The sequence below is a fragment of the Meriones unguiculatus genome, chromosome 5 (genome assembly GCF_030254825.1).
Source record: "Meriones unguiculatus strain TT.TT164.6M chromosome 5, Bangor_MerUng_6.1, whole genome shotgun sequence".
Lineage (NCBI taxonomy): Eukaryota > Metazoa > Chordata > Mammalia > Rodentia > Muridae > Meriones > Meriones unguiculatus.
Genome location: NC_083353.1, coordinates 116,903,465 through 116,921,007, shown reverse-complemented (window position 1 = coordinate 116,921,007; position 17,543 = coordinate 116,903,465). Strand labels below are relative to the sequence as shown.

The window sequence follows — 17,543 nt, the reverse complement described above, 5'->3', positions numbered from 1 at the left end:
TCTTTGCAATCTGGCAATCTGCCATCTAATCCTTTCTGATCCCTACCCAGAGGCTGTCTTAGCAGGTGTGTTCCATGCTTAGGGATCCCTGGAGGGGAGTGGCTTCCATGAGAAGCTCTCACTCACGTTCCCACATGAAACACAGCAGTGCCAACAGAGGCAGAGAGATCCACCAGATCTGGACAGGAAACTGGGGTGCAGAGGATCACCAGCCCAGGAAACAGGGCCACCTATGAGGCCCTGAGTCTTGCTGTGGCACCAACAGAAAACTCTGCAATAGGACAGTGTACTTACCCTCTGGTAGTACACATGCGCCAGGACCCCAGCCACCAGCTCCACGAGGAAGATGACCAGCAGCAGGCAGAAATACTAGGAGCAAGGAGAGGAATGGTCACCCTGGGGATCTGGCCCCTCCCCCATAACAAAAGCCACTGGAAAGAAGTGTGTGTGTGTTGGGGGAGCGGGCAGAGATACCTGCCAGGACCCTTCTCTCATCCCCATCCTCCTCTTTTTATTCACATCTGGACATAACAGCCCCTATTGGCTGCCACCACAAAGTTTCCTGCTCACCATATGGGAAGCTCAAGAACCCTTCCATCATCCAAGCTTGAGTGGACACTGACTGGATGCCAGGTGCTAGGCATTGTGGATAAAGTACTACTGCCTCGTGACGGGTGGGAAATATGATGTTATTCGAGTGCCATGTTGTCAGTGTTTCTGTGGGGTAACCCTAGAGGCTCCTGGGGCGGTGGGGAGTCAGAGCAGGCCTTGTGGAGGTGCTGACACCTTTGGCACCTCTCTGAAAAGAACCCAGAGGCACTTGCCAGGCAGAGAAGGAGAGCCGCACACTCCAGTCTGCCCAGGAAGTGCAGAGCATTTGAGTTCGGGCGATGGCAATCATTCCGGTGGCTGGAAAGGAGAGACTAGGTGGGCCAGGAAATAGGGTTCTGGAGAAGGCAAAGACAGAAGCCCATGGATGGTGATTAGGGTGATAGCTTCCATCCCTGATGCCTGATTCCTATCCTACATAGCTTTCCCTAGGGCTCTCGCCTGGCCTCACCATGCCTGCCTCTCCCAGGCTCCTCAGTGCTAGCCCTGAGCTTCAGATAGCTGTGTGTGCACCTCTCTCCTGGCTCCCACCTGGCTAGGTACTGTCAGCAGCACTTCTGAGCTTCGGGGGAGCCAACAGGTCAGTTCCATGTGGTCTGGGGGAAGACTGGACAGGAGCAGCGAGGGGAAGTAGACCGCAGGCACCCAAGGAACAAGGAACAGAGGAGGGTGGAGAGAGAGTGGAGAAAAAGAAATGAGAGGAAGGGAGAATATCCCTCTTTTCCCTAGAGCCACATCTGGCCACAACATGGCAGCCACCAATGTGTATTAGGATCACAGGATTTGGAGGTGCCACCCATGGGTGTCATCTGAGATGCCAGGCTCATGAAGCAGGGAAAGGCATGTGGGCAGGAGGGCAAGACAGATCCCACAGACCTGACCTCACACTAAGTGTGGGAGACTGCATGGACGGGGCTTGGGAAATACAAGGAGAGTGGGGTTTCTTTCAACTCCTAGAGAAAGAGCCTGGGCAAAGCTGTCCGTTAAATTAACACATGGTTTTCGGTAACATCATTGCATCCTCTCCTTCCAGCACTGTGGCTGGCTATCATTGGTGACCAGGGAAAGTTGCTAGTCCCTCTAGCTGTGTGTGGGGGGGAGGGGGTTAGCCTGCCTTTTATCTAAAGAGCCTGAGGCAGACAGGACAAATGATGTTTCTGGTCACCCTCCCTTTTTTCTCCTATGTTGTCATAGAAAAGGACAGCCTGAACACCCAAGCCCTGTCTGTTCCTCCCAGAGGCACCTCATCATTCCATGGCTGAGGATACGGGAAGGACAGAGCAGGGTACTGTGAGAAGTACAGGTTAGGGGCACACAGTCTGTAATCCCATCTGCTGTAGTCTTTGTCTGGAGCTCAGTCTGCCTGTCTGCCTGCCTGCCTGCCTGTCTAAACAGGGCTTTCCAGGCTCCAGGTGTCAGGCTCAGAACCAGGAGAATGGGAATGGGTATACGCTCCCCAGGACACATTCCTTGGCCCCAGCCTGTTTGGGCAGATGGTACTGAATGGGACACAGAGTAAGCTGAAGCGTTTAAGAGGTTTGTGATGCCTGCGTCTGCGCTCAGGAATGGGCATGAAGACATGGAGAGAGCTGGCATGTGGGACAAGTTCAGGTTCTTGTGGTTACTGGGACCGACTGGCTGGGTACCACTGCAAATCAGAAAAACACTCTCAGACTGGGCTGGTGTGCTTCAAAAAGAGCTGTGCATGATGGAGGCTGTGGTCCTTGTACACAGGATACAAGCTTTGGGGCTGTCTGTGGTAGCCCTGACCATGGGGTTGGGTTTTCATTTCCTTGTCAATGGCAATGGTGGCACACCCTGCCCTGCCTGCCTTGCCCTAGATTGGTGGAGGACATTCCCTGAACTGCCTGACCCATCAGACACTGTGACTGCACCATCACCCATTCAGGGGACTGTCTCACTCCTTCACAGTCCTCAGGGGTCCATGCTCCTAATATGTCTGCCCTTTTGGTTGGCTTGAAGTTGGCCTGCACTCCCTTTACTCAGATATGACACTGATCGTGATCTTTGTCCTGCCACTCAGGACATATAGACAGGGACTACTGGTCAACCCAGGCCTCCTGAACGCATATTACCATGACCTCCAAGACATCAGGGAAGAGGTGATGGAGTGCCTGCTTTTGAACAGCAGCATGATTGGGCTGGTGGAAGCAAGGAGATCACATCTTGTCACCTGCTTCCTGTCAGCTGTGTCACTCATGGACACTAGTCCTGAGGAGGTGGCCATTTCATACTGCTCCCCAGGGGAGCTCACTGCTATGGTAGCTCCTGAACACAGATGGGGAAGAGGGAGGAGAGACACATGAAACCATGTCACATCTCTGGGTTTCATGGCAGGCGAAACTAGCACATGCTACCCACTGGGTCTGTTCAGAGGATCCAACAGGTCATGGGACAGGCTGAGTTGTCATGTAGATGAGGTACATTGGTACTGTGTGAAATGCCCAGGGGAGCAAAGAATGATGCTCCAGCATGAGAAGCTGTCCCAGGAAGCAAGGGTCGAGCCTGGTGCTTTGAGGGGAGTGAGGTGGTCACAGGTGACAGTTCAGGCAACAGTTCTTACTGCAAGAATGTTGTAGGTGTGTGACTCACTTGGGCAGGGGAGGACCTGAGTCATAGCTTCCCAGTGACAGCTTCCAGGAGCAGGTGAAGGGCTCAGAAAATCCTGCCACTCTGAGCATGGGACTGATTGGTTGTTACATTTGTGATGGGAGGTCATGAGCCCTAAGAAAGGACTCATCCCCGCTGTCTCCTCTTCACTTTACTCAACCCTTGCAGACCCCTAGCACAATTGGCTCAGCAACTCCATGCATCTCAGAGAGAGTCTGCTTACACCCCTGCATAGCTCCCCTACCAGGCCATCTGTCCAGCCTTCATGCTTTTGCCCTCACCAATCCTATCCATCCTTTCCTAGATCAGTCCAGGCTCTACCCCTAAAGATGCCCATAGCACCACCTGCCTGACAGATGCCTGACTCAGCCTTGTCTCCTTGATCCTCTTCTCTGGTGTTGGTTGTTTCTGACTCCTTCTCCTGCTGGACCACTGCTCCTTTGCTCTGTGTCCTCGTGGCTGTCTCAATCACTTCTGCTGCAGATCTCAGTCATGTCTCCCCAGAGTAACTGTGAGCTTCTGGGAACAGGAAGCACATCTTGGAGTTCCTTGGCCCTTCCCTGGTGCCTGGTCAGGTTGTGTAAATGCGGAGACCACCGCTGGGCTACAGGAGGAGTGTGAGACAATAGGAGATGGCAGCAGGGTCAACCCCAGCTGCCTCTGCTGGTGAAAGCAGTTAAGTCTTAAGTCCGGAAGGTCCTATGGACTTTCACCAGGCAGAACCAGGGCGCTGCTGACCTTCTTCGAGACATGGGACAGCTCCTCCTGCACAAAACTTCCCAGCAGACATGTCAGTGATTCAGAGGTTGGGAAAGCCAGAGACGCACTCCCCTTCCAGTTCTCGGGCTGATGCTGAGACCGGATTCGGATATGTGTCCCTAGGTACTCTGGGATGCACAAAAGAAGACTGGAGAAAGTTATTCGCTTGCCAAGAAGCCTGAGATGGAACTTAGAAATACAAGCATTAGAGGTACTCTGGCTGTCTTGGAGGGCAGATCTGCACAGGAAATCACTCAGCTTGACCTAAGCAAGGGTCAGGAGGCTGGAGTGACGCAGTAATGTTGTATAACTACTTCCTTCAAATGGAAGCATCCTCTCGTGACACAAAGAAGCTACAAGATTCATAGGTCTCTGCCCAAGGTTACATAAGCAGGAAATAACTATTGGACATCGGAGCATTTGGGTGGAGCTGGCTGCATGAAGCCATGGATTCGGCCTCATCTGTGCTGGGGTGAGCATTTCTGTCAGAAAGCTGCTTTTTGGTCACCTGTGCTCCTTAACCTCACACTAGTAAACTCATTGCTTTACCAAGCTGGACCTGAGTGGGATTGATTCTCCCATCTGTTCCTCGTGCCCTATTTAGGGTGAAGAGATATTTGTTCACATCTTCTGGGAAAAGGCATTTAATCCCCGGGAAAACTCTGCTCTGTAAAGCAGCGGGTCCCTCTGCTTGCTCTTGGTGACCCAGTGAGGTGTATTGCCAGAGGGATTGCATTTGCTTGGATTGCAATCCAAGAGGAGTGGCGTTTGCTTGGATTCTGGGGACCCAAACTCTGATCATCATGCGTGCACAGCAAGGCCTTTATTTCTTGGAACCATCTCCCCAGCCCCCTTGATAATTCTTTAATAGACCGGTTTTAACTAGAAGCAGAAGTCAGATACTTTCTAAAATGATAGATCTGCGAGGAATCTGGGATTGCACAGTATTCCCAAAACCAAACCAGTATATTTTATAATGAGAGGCTCTGCAGGAAATGTGTAGAGATATGTTTTCCTGGTACATTAGGGCAATTAATTAAAAACAGTCCTCAGATGAACTCACACCGCAGTGGGGCAAGCTGAGTGCCAGATAATTTTTAGGTCAGATATGCAGGGGCAAATGACATAGGGCAGCAGTTCAGAATCTATTTTGCCATCTTTGTGGTCAGTTAATTTAAGAAAAAAAAACTTTATAAAATTGCTATTTCAGACTTCCTCTGTTGCATGGACACTGCCACAAGAAAGCTTTGCCAAAGCATTCCTCCTTGATCATTCTGCATATGAGATTAAAAAAAAAAAAAAAAAAAAAGAAAAGAAAAGCAGTTTGCAAGGCTTGCCATTAGGCCACCACATATTCATCAAGATGCTGGTCCAGGAAGGCTGGGACAGGTAGAGATATTAAGCTATACCCAGAATAGTCTGGAAGAAAGAGTAGAATCAAGATATGGCCAAAGTTAAGTGGCAGTGAGAAGGGCCCCCACCAAAAATCTCAGCAGCTAAGTGTCAAGGATTACAGCAGCAGGGGGAGGGAGGACGGAGGACTTCAGACCAAGCCAAAACCGGAAAAGACCGAGCCAGCTGTTTAAGATTCGGAGCATCAAGTCATTCCTCTAACAAGATGTCACTGCTGGAAGGTCGAAGGTGACCTCTAGCACTCTTGGCGCTAGTCCAGTGCTCACAGTCTGGGTCAACGGGCCACAGCCTTGCCTTGCTGGATGCTGGGCCTCAGCCATCCCACCTGGGAGCTGTGAGGTTGTGCCAGTCTGGAGCTAGCTCTCACATTCAGTTTGTGTGGAGGGACATGGGGCTGGGCATAGACAGCACCAGAACTGGCATGAAGATGGCTAAGCTGACAGCTTGAGGAGAGACTGAGACGTGGCAAGGAGGGTGCCGACAGGTCCTGGGAAGAAGGAGGTGTTCCAGAAGCACATGAAGGAAGCATGACAGAGGTCATCCAGAGGGCAAGGCTAACTGGTGGGGCCCAAGAGCATCACCTTGCATTATGAAAGCCAAACACGGTTACTGTGAGACAAGCCAAAGACGGATGCCTACCAGGTTTCATGTGGGGATGTCTCAGGGTTCTGTCTAAATGGGATGAGTGAGAACAGGATGAGTGAGAACAAGGCCTACAGCTGACTGCAGGGAGAGAAGCAGGTTCCCCATGGTTGGGGGCACATAGCCCAGGGAACCCCACGCTGCTATTGCTGATAGACTCACGGACAAGGACCTGAGCACCCTGCCTATGAACCTCTGGAACAGCCTGTACTTTCCCAGTTTTCTCACATGCTAACAGGGAGATGGAGTAGCATATGATGAAGGCAGGGCAAAGATGGTGGCAGGGACCCAGGGTGGGGCCACAGTGTGGTCTCTAGTGGTGAGAATTCTAGGAGAAGACCACTGATGGAAAAGGGGGGAACCAAGAAGAAGTTTCCACCAACAACAAGAAAGAGGAGACCTTAGATTCCAGGGAAAGGGTAGCCTGGGTGTTGAGAAAGGTTTTAGGTCTTGGAGGACAAAGTGTCTGAGAAGAATTCAAACCCCTTTCAGCACAGGGTCTTATATCCTCACCAGATCAAACTAGTAGTAGCGTCACAATTCTTTTTTTCCTTTTTTCAACACTGTTTCCAGAAGAACAGGTGAGCCAGGAACAAAGGGGCCAAAAATACCTGTTGAGGTTGATGGCTCAGCCTCAAGAATCCCTCGTACTATGAAACACTAGCTGCAGAAGTTCGGAGGTGAGGGGTGATGGGGGAAGTTAACTGGCTATAAAAGCAAACAAGCAAAAAAATATGCTTCTGTAAACATGCTGCTGGAGGTGACAATGATCAGGGACAGAGAAAGGCGGTCCTGGTTAGGGAGGTAATGGCACAGAAGGTGGCCTGGCTTGAGAATCTAGGCCTAGCTTGCCTCTGTGATAAGATGCTGTGTGACTGGGGCAGAGTTCCAGCCCTTTGGGTCTTCTGCATTAACTACAAGCTGAGGTGGGTAGGGTGTGATTGACTCCTCTGAATCTGCCAGCTGTAGCATTATGGGGGGACTATGTATCCGTCCCCCCCATTGGGAAGCTGTTTCTCTCCCTGTGCCCAACATGTTGTTCTGGCTAGGAAGAGTTAGACAGGGCCTTCTTCCTCCCTTGTGCATCCTGCCGCTATGCAGGGCTTTCCACAGCAGCCTCCATTCCCTCTTCTCTGCTCAGTGAGTGGGTCTTATGTCCTCACTTTGGGACCAGTCTGTCCCTGGGGTGTCGCATTCTCTGCTCTGTGGAGGGCTGGGGGAGGTGCAGGAGCTTGTTGAGGATGGAAAGGGCTGAGGCTGCTGGCTGCGGGTGGAGAGCCATGTGTTTCCAGTCAGCTTCCTAGGGTGGAGAGCCCCCAGCCCTCTAGCTTCCAGGGCATTATATTTCAGGTGATTGGAGCGTCCCCTAAAAACTCAGTGTTTCTTGGGGCACCGCTGATGACGAACACGAAGTCAACTCAAAGGCTTTCCAACCGTCAAGTCCTGGACTTGGTCTGAAGGGGACACAGCCAAACATCTGCTACCACCATTCCTCTCCGGGTTCCAAGGTCGAGAGGGCACTTCAGCCCCCAGGCTTGCTGCCGTGTTTCCAGAGGAAGGCAATCTTTCCCCTTTGTGTAGAGATTTCCTCCCAATTGAAGCCTTCCCTCCTAAAGGGGCGAGCTGACTCATGAGAGTCGGGAAACTCAGGGAACTTAGAGGTATCAGGAGATTCACAATGTCGCCCTCCCTGAGGTTATAAAAATAGTATTTTCGAGGGAGAGGGGACTTCGGTGGAGCTGCCTGCAGGCTATGAGGAGCTCGGGGACACAGCTATTTCAGGTTGACATCCTTGTTGGGTGGGTCCTTCAGTGAAGCAGCTCCCTGAGGGTCACCTGCATGCCTGTGAGTATCTGGGGGTTCCTGTAACAGTAACAGTAAGCTACCGGGGTGTTCTCACTGCTTCCACAAGGTAGGCTGGGTGGACTGCTGTGTCATTGCTGTCCATCTGGAGCGAATAGATGTTTGTCTCTCTTGGAAAAGTAACACAACACTTCTGTTTGTGTGTGTGTGTGTGTGAAGACTCAGTTGCTTGGATTGAGCCGAGTGGGGGAGTCAGTTCTGTAAATGACCCCTTCTTTCCACGGGCCACCTCTTTTGATTATCTTCGCTGGGTTGCTTTCTGCAAGCTGGCACGCAGGCTCAGTACTGAGGGCCAGCCACCCAGAGAGTGGGGCTCTCTTCAGGTTTGCCAGGCATGAGAGAGTGTGCCGAGGTGTGCACTGTTGCGGCCCGTGCTTCCGAGGCTGGGCTGCAGCAGTGGCACGCAGAGATATGGTGAGGTACAAGAGAGGGCTTCCTGCAGGGTCCAGCCCAAAGACCTAGGGGAGGAGGCAGGAACCTGGCTACAAAACCTACACATCCAAGGGTCTTTATGCACCACCTGAAGCACTCAGACAGAGACACTCCTGGGGTGCAGCACACTTGGCTGGGAAGGAAACCTGAAGACCAGGTGTCTTAACACCCTCCAGAGACTATCGCTTTCAGGACCTTGCCTGGGTAACAGTGCGGGTCAGTACTGGGGACAGGGTTATTGGCGTCTTAGGAGACTGATTTGTCATAAAAGCTCCTCCACAAGGCAGAATCCCAGGCCAGAGGGAAGCCATGGCTTGACACCTGGCTCCTTTCTACACCACCGTCCTTACCTCCTCCTCCTTCTGCCCTCCTTCCATGGTTCACATGACCATCTATCTGTCCAACCATTCATCTGCCTCTAAGATCAAGGTCTCCTGCCTCCCCAGGTACAGTCTAGCTATCCCTTGGTCTCTGTGGCCTTCCCAGATGGGACCAGAGTCCATAGATGGTTGTGTAGGAAAGGTGTGGAAACTGCGAAGCCGATGCCCTGTTCTTGGGCGTAGTCCCTATACTACTCGGAGCTTTGTCATCTTGGGGTGGAGGCTAGGGCCCAGCAGCTGTTAGAGAGGTTGGTTCGAGGCATCTGCTTTGTTACAGATCCGCATCGTGCTCTCTCTAGACACCGCCTGCTTCCATGAATCTCCCACACCATACTAGTGATTTTCCTGGCTCGGTGTCACCGCTCGGTGAGGACAGGAAAAGTGCATTGAGTGTGTGTGTGTCGTATATAAACATGAGTGCTGAGACTCACTTCTCCACCAGCAGGCTTACAACACAGCCCAGAAAGTTCTTTCCCTGTACATCTGTCCTTTCTATGAAGGAAGCAATGACTAACGTGGACCAAGGACAGATTGAGATAATTAGAGCATCCCGAGTCACCCACTTCCTGGCTCACTGTCCTTTCCGTCATTGAACTCTGAGTTGTTTAACCGAGAAGTTACTGTCAATGCTTTCTTGGGCTAACACTGCAGTGTTAACACCTGGCTTTGGCCTAGAGGGATGGATAAGTTGCTTCAGATGTATTCTGTTTTCTGGAGATGACTGCCTTGCCTTTTTTTATTTTCCCCCCTCTGTGTTAACTACCTTTTGAAATCTTTAATCAGATGAAGGTGGTGGGAAGCCCCAAAAGAGAGATGCAGCAAGTCCAGCCCTATATAGAACGGTCCCCAAAGAGAAAAGGGAAAAGATGAAAGATAGGCATCGCAATGATGGGCATCTGAGCTGCATTGCAGTAGGGGTGGGAGAGGCAGCGAGCTTCTCTAGGAAGAGTCTAGAGAGGGGCTGGCCTGCTCGCACTAAGGCTTACTTTCCCTTCCTCCTGTGCCCATCATCCTGGCACGTCTGCAGCCCCTAAAAGTCACTCTCCTAAGAAGGAGACTCTTGGTGGGGACAGGAATAGCTCATCCTTTTCGGACGCTGAAGCCGCGATCGCCTTGGCATGAGAACTCTGCAGAAGGGAAAAGGGATGGACTTTAAATTATTCACACCAGGTCTTCTATTTTAGCTAAGACTGCAAGAGAGAGAGACAGATAATTCAGGCCATCTGAGCCGAAAGCTGATGACCAGGACCCATGCCACCCAGATCAAAGGAGGGGCCTATTTTTAGAATTTGGAATGTGGGCCCTGCACACTTTTATATCTTCAGCCAAATGAAGATCGTGATGGATGGCTCAGACTAAACTGGGTCTTTGTCAGGCGCTTTTCTTATTTTTAGGGAAGGGATAGATGAAAAAAGTAAGTTCTAGAACCCAGTTTCTGAAAACCACGGACCCTGAATCACAACACTTCCGTCTGGTCTTCTGAGGTTGTGTTAGAATCCAGGGCAGATGTAAAAAGCAGTTTTTATGCAACTTGCCCAGCTTGCTGCGCAACCTCCAACCAGGGCGAGTGACCCAGCCTCTCTAGGCACTGAAGTAACCCCATTGTTAAGGGGGATACGGTGTGAGGCTAATGAGGAAGCACCATAAGGTCCGGGAAACCACGTTATGTAAAGATCATAAAACCATGGCTCCAATCAACACATCATAGCAAACCTCCTTTGAGAAGGGACCTAAATTAGCAGTTATTTTTAGGGATGCTACTCCCAGAGTGCCCACAGCCTGGGCGAAGCCGCATCCCCCATAGAAGCTGCTACAGTAAGAAGTCTGGAGTGCACCAGGATCTAGCCCCCTCAGCCCGACTCTGCCCTCCCCTCGGACTCTAATTTGTCTTGCCCTGTCTTCCGCTCAGCCACAGAGTGGTGCTCTGTGCTACTCTGTTTGGTGGCACTTAAATCTTTGAGTCGGTGGCCCAGGAAGTCCCAGAGGCTCAGATCCTACAGCTAAGGCTCTAGGAACCTTCAGCTCCCTCCCAACAGAACTGGAGAACATCTTCCCCACCCCGATCAACACCAGTGTCCCAAAGAGCAGATCTTACACAGATACCCAGAGTCACACAGCTGGCTCTGTTGGGCTCACTGAGAAAGGCCCAAGACTGAAGTGGGCTCAGGTTTCAATGGAGGGAACCCTGCCAGTGGCCTGCTGGGATGATCCTTCCTCCTCTCAAGCCCTTTCCCATAGACATGACTCCTGTGTCTTTCTTCGCCATTTGCCCAGGGCCCACAAAGCCTGGTGACCTCACCAGCTCTGGGGCGGGGCCTTCACAGATGGCTGTTTGTACCCCTATGTTCCTCCTAGCAGGGCACAGGCTCATGCCCTTTTCATGACATAGGGTCTCTGGCCTCTTTCCAAATGAAATACATACAAAGGATGCAGGTGATTTCTGGGGTTCTTTCCCTGACAGCTTGTTCTTCGATTTACTCCAGAGTGGAAGGACTGGCCATGTGGGACAAATCAGTGCTTCTTGGGCATGCAGTTATGAAGGGGGGCTTTGTAATGTGTGTGTGTGTGTGTGTGTGTGCGCGCGTGCAGATCACACACCGGCCCTTACTTCTATGTAGCTCTCTGAGCAGGCTCTAGGCATGGCGGTAGACTCATAGAGCTCCTGCCCCCGGGGGCGGGGGGAAGGGCTGTAGAGGGGAGTCCTGCATGCGGCATTCACAGTTTCTCATCATCTCTGGGCATCTGAGCTGTAAAGAGAGTGAATCTTGCCCCTCTGGGGATAGGAGGTATACCAGGTCAGAGCACAGGAGATGGACCATTTGCCCCCTGTCTATAGATAGATGTGCATTGTAGTTTCACTGCCTCAATACTCCCATAATCGTGTTGTGAGTAGGAGAACTCAGACAGAGGACTCCTACCATAATTTCCCTTCCTGACCTTACTGACACTCACTCAGAGGCACCCGAGACATCCCTCTGGCCTCTCTCTGTGTGCCCCACCCCTCCCTGATAGGCCTCCTCCCTGCTTGGCTGAACCTGTTTCCCTGGTGCTCCTCCCAGCGGCCCTCTCTCTTAGCCTCACCTGTACCTGCTCCCCAGCTCCTGTCAAGTGCACACCACGAGCCTGAGCAGCTCTGTGGGCGTGTGAGGCCCGAGTTGAGTGAGCATGCGCAGTGCCGGGAACAGGGCAGATGGCAGTGCCTTCGCAGGGTTGGTGGGGTGTGAGGAGCAGCCGGCGGTGCTCAGCGAACAGCGGCCATCTGTGTCGCCAGCAAGCTTTGCCTAGTCAGCAGAGACCGATTCCCAAGGCGGCTGGGGACACCTCGCCCCCCACCCCCACTGGGGATGGGTGGCTGAGTCAGAAGCTGGGTCCTCAAGGGACAGTGTCTGCATTCCTTCTTAGGCTGTCAAGTGGGAGCGCTGGTTTCCCCAGCAGACGGCTCCTCCTCTGCCTCTTGTTCCCTGAGACGCCCTGCAAGGCAGAGTCCATGGTAGACAGGAAGGAGGCAGAGGGCCCAGCAGCCTGCCTTCCTGCGACAGGGCCCAGGGGCCAGGCACAACTGCCCACCTAAAACCTCAGGCTTCTCAGAGCACAGCAGGGCACAGACCCTGGAACTGAGCCTGAGAAGGAACAAGGTCTTTTTCTAGGCCCGGAATCTCCATCCTCATGAGACTCAGTCCCCACGAGGGCCGGTCGCTGGAGCATAGGACAGCTCTCTGCTTGAGTTCTTATAACCCAGTATCTTTCTTCAGCTGAACGGTCAGATCTGAGACATGCCAAAGACTCTCAGGGACCTTAGGTGGTTGACTCTTCACCATCTGTTGGAGATGGAGTTGGCCCCCTATATCCATGGGGCCAACCACAGCCTCAGGTGGCAGGGTGGGAGACGGGCCTGCTGTGGTGAGCCTGTATGTAGCGTGCACAGAATGTTATTGTCAGCCCTTAACAATAAGGCACAATTACTTGTGTGGCATTTGCATGGTATTTGGCATTATAAGTAGCTAAAGATGACTTTTGAAGAGATGAAGTATGGGTAAGGCTATATGTGAACACTGCACCATTCCACATAAGTCGCTTGACGTCTCCTGTCTCTAGGTGTCTGTGTGTAGAGTGGACTGGAGGAGGGGATGTCCCTGGACCAGTTCATATGGGCTTCATGGATGGATGACCATGCTCTTGCCAGGCCATATGGGGGATGATCAGGCAGGCTGTGGCTGTTTCCCGACACCCATGCCCCCCCAGCTAGAAGGGGGCTCAGAGACCAACCTAAAGGTTGGTCCTTGGTAGAACTTTAGCCTACATATCACCATGTACCCTGCCAACACCCCGGCTCCAGGCTCTCCCCCAGAACAAAATGAAGGAATTCTTCAAAATGGGAGCACCATCCAGCTGGGCCTGCACAGAGCGGCTTTTCTATCCAGGCCAAAAACTAGGTCGCTGCTTTGAGAGCTACTGCAGGGGCCAGGCCTCAGGCTCCCCTCTGTAACCCCTGCCTCTCACTCCCGAGGGTGAGTGCAAGATAGAAGTGCACAGGCTATGATGGATATCGGGGGTGGGGTGCAGGGTGGATATAGGGGTGCTCAAGAGCCCTGTGAGGCTTCTTTCCATTGCCTGCTTTCTTTCAGGCTCAGCCTGATTTCTCTTTGAGATTTGTATCTAGCCTGCAGCTTAAGTTTTCTTGTCTGTTTTTTTTTTTTTTTTTTTTAATCTTCTGAGGCTTGGTTTGGGGGGGCAATACAAAGAGGCCATTAGGTTATAGGGAGTCAGTTACAGCCAAAGGGTGCCAGAGAGCTGGGTGTGTAGAGCCTGAGGGGGCCTCAGCCTCAGGGCCTCTGTTGGTTCCTTCCTGGCCTGTTCCCTAACTTTGAGTAGCTACTATGGGTATCTCCCCAGACCCTCAGGGAGAAGCTGCTACAGAGCCCACGTGCCAACAAATGCCAGCCATGAAGTACTCTTGACAAATGATGAAATGATGAAATCAGTTAAGCCTTTCCGTGGAACTGCCAGGAGTGCATAGCAAAAGAAAAAAAAATCTAGAAATCCATAGAACAAAGGACCTGAACTTTCAACAAATGGCGTGGGTGGCCACCCACAGAGATAGAAAGAGACATCGGAGACAAATCCACTGGTTTTAACACATGGGCCTAATTAAACAAACTTAAAAGAAACAACACTCTGTGGGTCAGCTAGGGGATTCAGAAACTACCGCACCACTTCGTGATATTAAGGACTGAACATTGATCGCTTTCAGCAGAAACAACGGACCCTTAGGCTTAAGAACCATAGAAACACAGAGGGCACTGTGTCTGGGGCTGCTTCACAACAGAGAGCAGGGCGTGGGGAGGGTGGCCAGGAAAGGGCCGTGGCAACTATCAGTGATGGGACATAGACGGTCACTACTGCACTGTTTTCAGTCTTTGCTTACCTGTGAAACTTGCCTGCTGAAATCTAGAAGGGGAAGGAAGAAGGAATGGGGAGGGGAAGAGAAAGGAAATGGGGGAAAGGGGGGCAGAAAGGGCAAGATGGAGGAGGAAGGAGGGGGCAGAAGAAGGAAGAGGAGAAAGGGAAGAAAATTCAGGGAGGAAGAGGAGGAGAAAAGGGGAGGAAGAGAATAGGAAGAAAAAGGGAAAGAAAAGAAGGGGAGGAAGAAGAGGAAAAAGCAAGGCCTAAGCAGTTGCTATGGTAATTGCTAAGGCTGACCTCCTGGCTCAGGTCCTACATTCCTGGAGAGCATGGCCACCACACCCCCTACAGAAGCCGCCCTGCTCTGATTCTCCGGTATCCTCAGGGCCTTGCTCAGGCTAGTAAAGCCCACGCGTGTTGCTTCCCTGGCCCCACAGAGCACAGGCCTACACTCACTCCCGGTGGAAGGATACTCACTGTGAAGAGGGTTTCCACAGAAGGACAGAGGGACACTCACTGTGGAGAGGCAGCTCCTCTGCTCCCGGAGGATGGCCCCAAAGCCCAGGAAGCCAGTTGTCATGACAAGAGCACCAGCGAAGATGAGGATGTAGGCAGAGGCAGCGAATGTGCTGGAGGCCAAGATGCTGAGGTACCCGCTCTTCTCCACCAGTGTCCAGACACCCACAGCCATGACAGCTGCCCCACCTACCTGCAGAGACATGAGGCAGATCAGCTTTGCCAGCTACCACCTCCCTGGTGGCCACTGGGCACCAGACCCTTTTCAGGCACCTTGTCAATTTGGCCTGTTCAGCTTATAAATGAGCAAATCGGAGGCTTCAGGTGCTCAGTAGGCTCGCCAGCCACCACCACCACCACCACCACCACCGTCACCACCACCACCACCACCACCGTCACCACCACCACCGCAAAGATGCAGAGGGATTTTGAATCTAAGTCTGAGCTCCAATCTATGCTTCTTACTGACCAGCATGAAGACCCTTTGCCTTCCCCACACCATTCTGGGCACCCTCTTCCTCAGAGCACTCCTTGGGGCCTTTCGTGCAGACCCATGTTCACATTTGGACAGTGAGTGAAGAAGAAACAGGCCCACGGAGGAGAGGTGCCCTGTCTGAGGTCTTGCTTCCAGGCGGGACAGACTCAGGGGCGATGCAGAGCCAGCATGTCTTCTCCGTCCTGCTCCATGGAGAGGCGTCCATGTTCCTTACACGCCTGCACAGGATGTGGAGGGGGCTGAGTTTTCTTCTCCGCTAACTGGCATATTCTGGTTTGGTCCTGAGATGGGGCCGGGGTAGGACCCTGCTCACTTGCTGGTCTGAGAGCTGCTCCCGTGGGAGAGTGTCATGGGGCACAGCCAGAAGCTTGGCATCCGGGGGATCATGAGATGCTCAGCATTTATAACCATGCGTGCACTTCAGGTGCCACACATGGAATCGGAGGGCCATTGGCCCGGGACTCGGGACTTCAGGACTCGGGACTTGTGAGCAGCTCTGCCATCGGATCCTGGGAGGGTCATCTTCTCTCTGCTCCTAGTCTCCAGGTCCTCATTTAAGAATGGGCCCTCTCCTTCTGGTAGATAGTGGCAGCTTCCTTAGAGGTCTTAGTGTGGCCAAAGCTAGAGAAGCCTGTTCCTGCCCCACCCCATCTCTGCTCATCCCTGGAAAAGGTTCCCTGTCTGTATCGTAGTGACTCCAGGGTCATTTCCTCACTCTTGGTTCTGTGCAGTGACAGACCTCAGCAGGGCAATGCTTGGGGGTTCTTAGCAATTAGTGCACACGAGGCACCTACATCACGTGATTGACATGTACCCTGCCAATTTCTTGTCCTGGGAGGGTGGGAGAGGGCACATTATCTCCTCGTAGCAGATGAGGAAGGAAACTGAGGTCCGCAGAGAATAGCCATGTGTCCCGGGGTGACTCCACTAGTTTCAGAACTGAGATCCAGGGCCAGGTCTTTTGAGGACAGAGGCAGGACTGTCCTTGGATCCCACGGAGTGGGTGTGCCCGCCCCTCCGCTTCTGCTGTTCAAATGGATGGTTCCTTCCAAGCACTCTTTTATCTCCACTGGAACCTCCGAGTGAGAGAAGCCGGCGTAAGGGCACCACACAGGACCACAGCTGTGCTGCTAAACGGGGCTGGAGAGGCCAGCAGTCCCCGCACCACACGAAGCACAGTTTCCCCTTCTGGGTTAACCTCTCTAAGCCTTGGGTGTACCTTTTGATGAATGGCACCTTACGCTATACTTGCCGGCACAAAAATAATGGCCGGGCCTACAAATCGAGCTTAAAGTCGGGAATCCCAGGATACACTAGACTTCTGGAGTCCCCGAGGGTGGAGGTTATCCACACTTCCCACAATTCCCAGGAGCAAAGGGTTGGCTGAATCTGGGTGGATGAACCTGAACAGCGTCGTGACCGCTGGGAATCCGAGTAGACTATCACCCCCACAATGCCCTATATGAGCGTGTTGTCTAGAAGGCTTGAGGGAGGGTCTCAGCTCTGAACGACTCCTCGCTGGGAGATAGAGATGGTCTTTCAGTCTCTTTAGTCCTCAGTTCTTCATCTTGCAAGTTGAGGGAACCTCATTAGGTTGGTGGTTCTAATGTACATCTACTAAAGACCCCTTTAATTACTTTCTTCCAAGGCTCTTGCATTTTGAGGTCTTTGCCTAACAAACATGCTGTATTAACTAAGAAGTAACTAATCTTTCTCTCTATCCCTGCCTCCTCCAAAACAAATTAACCAAAGGCAAAGGATACTGCCAAGGAGAGTTTCTGAACAGCGTGAGGCAGGCAATGTGACCCTGATGAGTTATGACGTCATCAAAACTCTGAGAGTCATGGTGTTTTGTGGGTACAATCTCTGTGTGGAAATGGGTACACCTTTTCTATTAGGTGAGTTAAGCCAGGGAGTAACCTGAGCATTCATATCTGGGAGTCTCAGAAGGACAGGTGCAGACTGGCCTGGGACAGTTAATCTGCTGGGGGTACATGAAACCACTCAAAAAAAAAAAAAAAAAAAGAATCATTTATCACATAAAATTTGGGATCTCAGGTTTCTCTCATGTCCTCAGAGTCATGGCTGCATAATCACCTGGGGAGCTATGAAAAACCAGGGGAGGAGCCCAGTCAGATCAGCAGCACCCCTGGGAGTGAGACCCAGGCAGGGACCTTTTAGAAGGTCCCAGATGCCTCCTTGAGAATCACAACACAGGTCCAAGCATCCCACCCTTTTCTCGCCAGTAGGTGGCACTGTACGAAGCCCTGCAGAACACAGCTTCTCCAGGTCCTGCCCCAGGCGATGTAGACTTCGGATCAGGGCTGGCTGGAGCTGAGGGCTTTGTCCCAGCGCTCTCAGACCTTGGGAAGTAGTGGATCCTGTAGAAAAGCCGGGTC

General features: G+C 52.2%; 1 protein-coding gene across 1 annotated transcript in view; it reads right to left on the bottom strand.

Annotated features, from left to right (window-relative positions):
• Tspan11 (tetraspanin 11) overlaps positions 1 to 17,543 on the bottom strand; it is a 61,418-nt gene that overhangs the window by 14,506 nt on the left and 29,369 nt on the right. Inside the window, exons 3-4 of the mRNA XM_021637043.2 lie at positions 14,650 to 14,841; positions 295 to 369 (exon numbers count right to left, since the gene is read on the bottom strand). Of these exons, the coding sequence (XP_021492718.1) occupies positions 295 to 369; positions 14,650 to 14,841 (267 nt within the window). The remainder of the gene's footprint in view (positions 1 to 294; positions 370 to 14,649; positions 14,842 to 17,543) is intronic.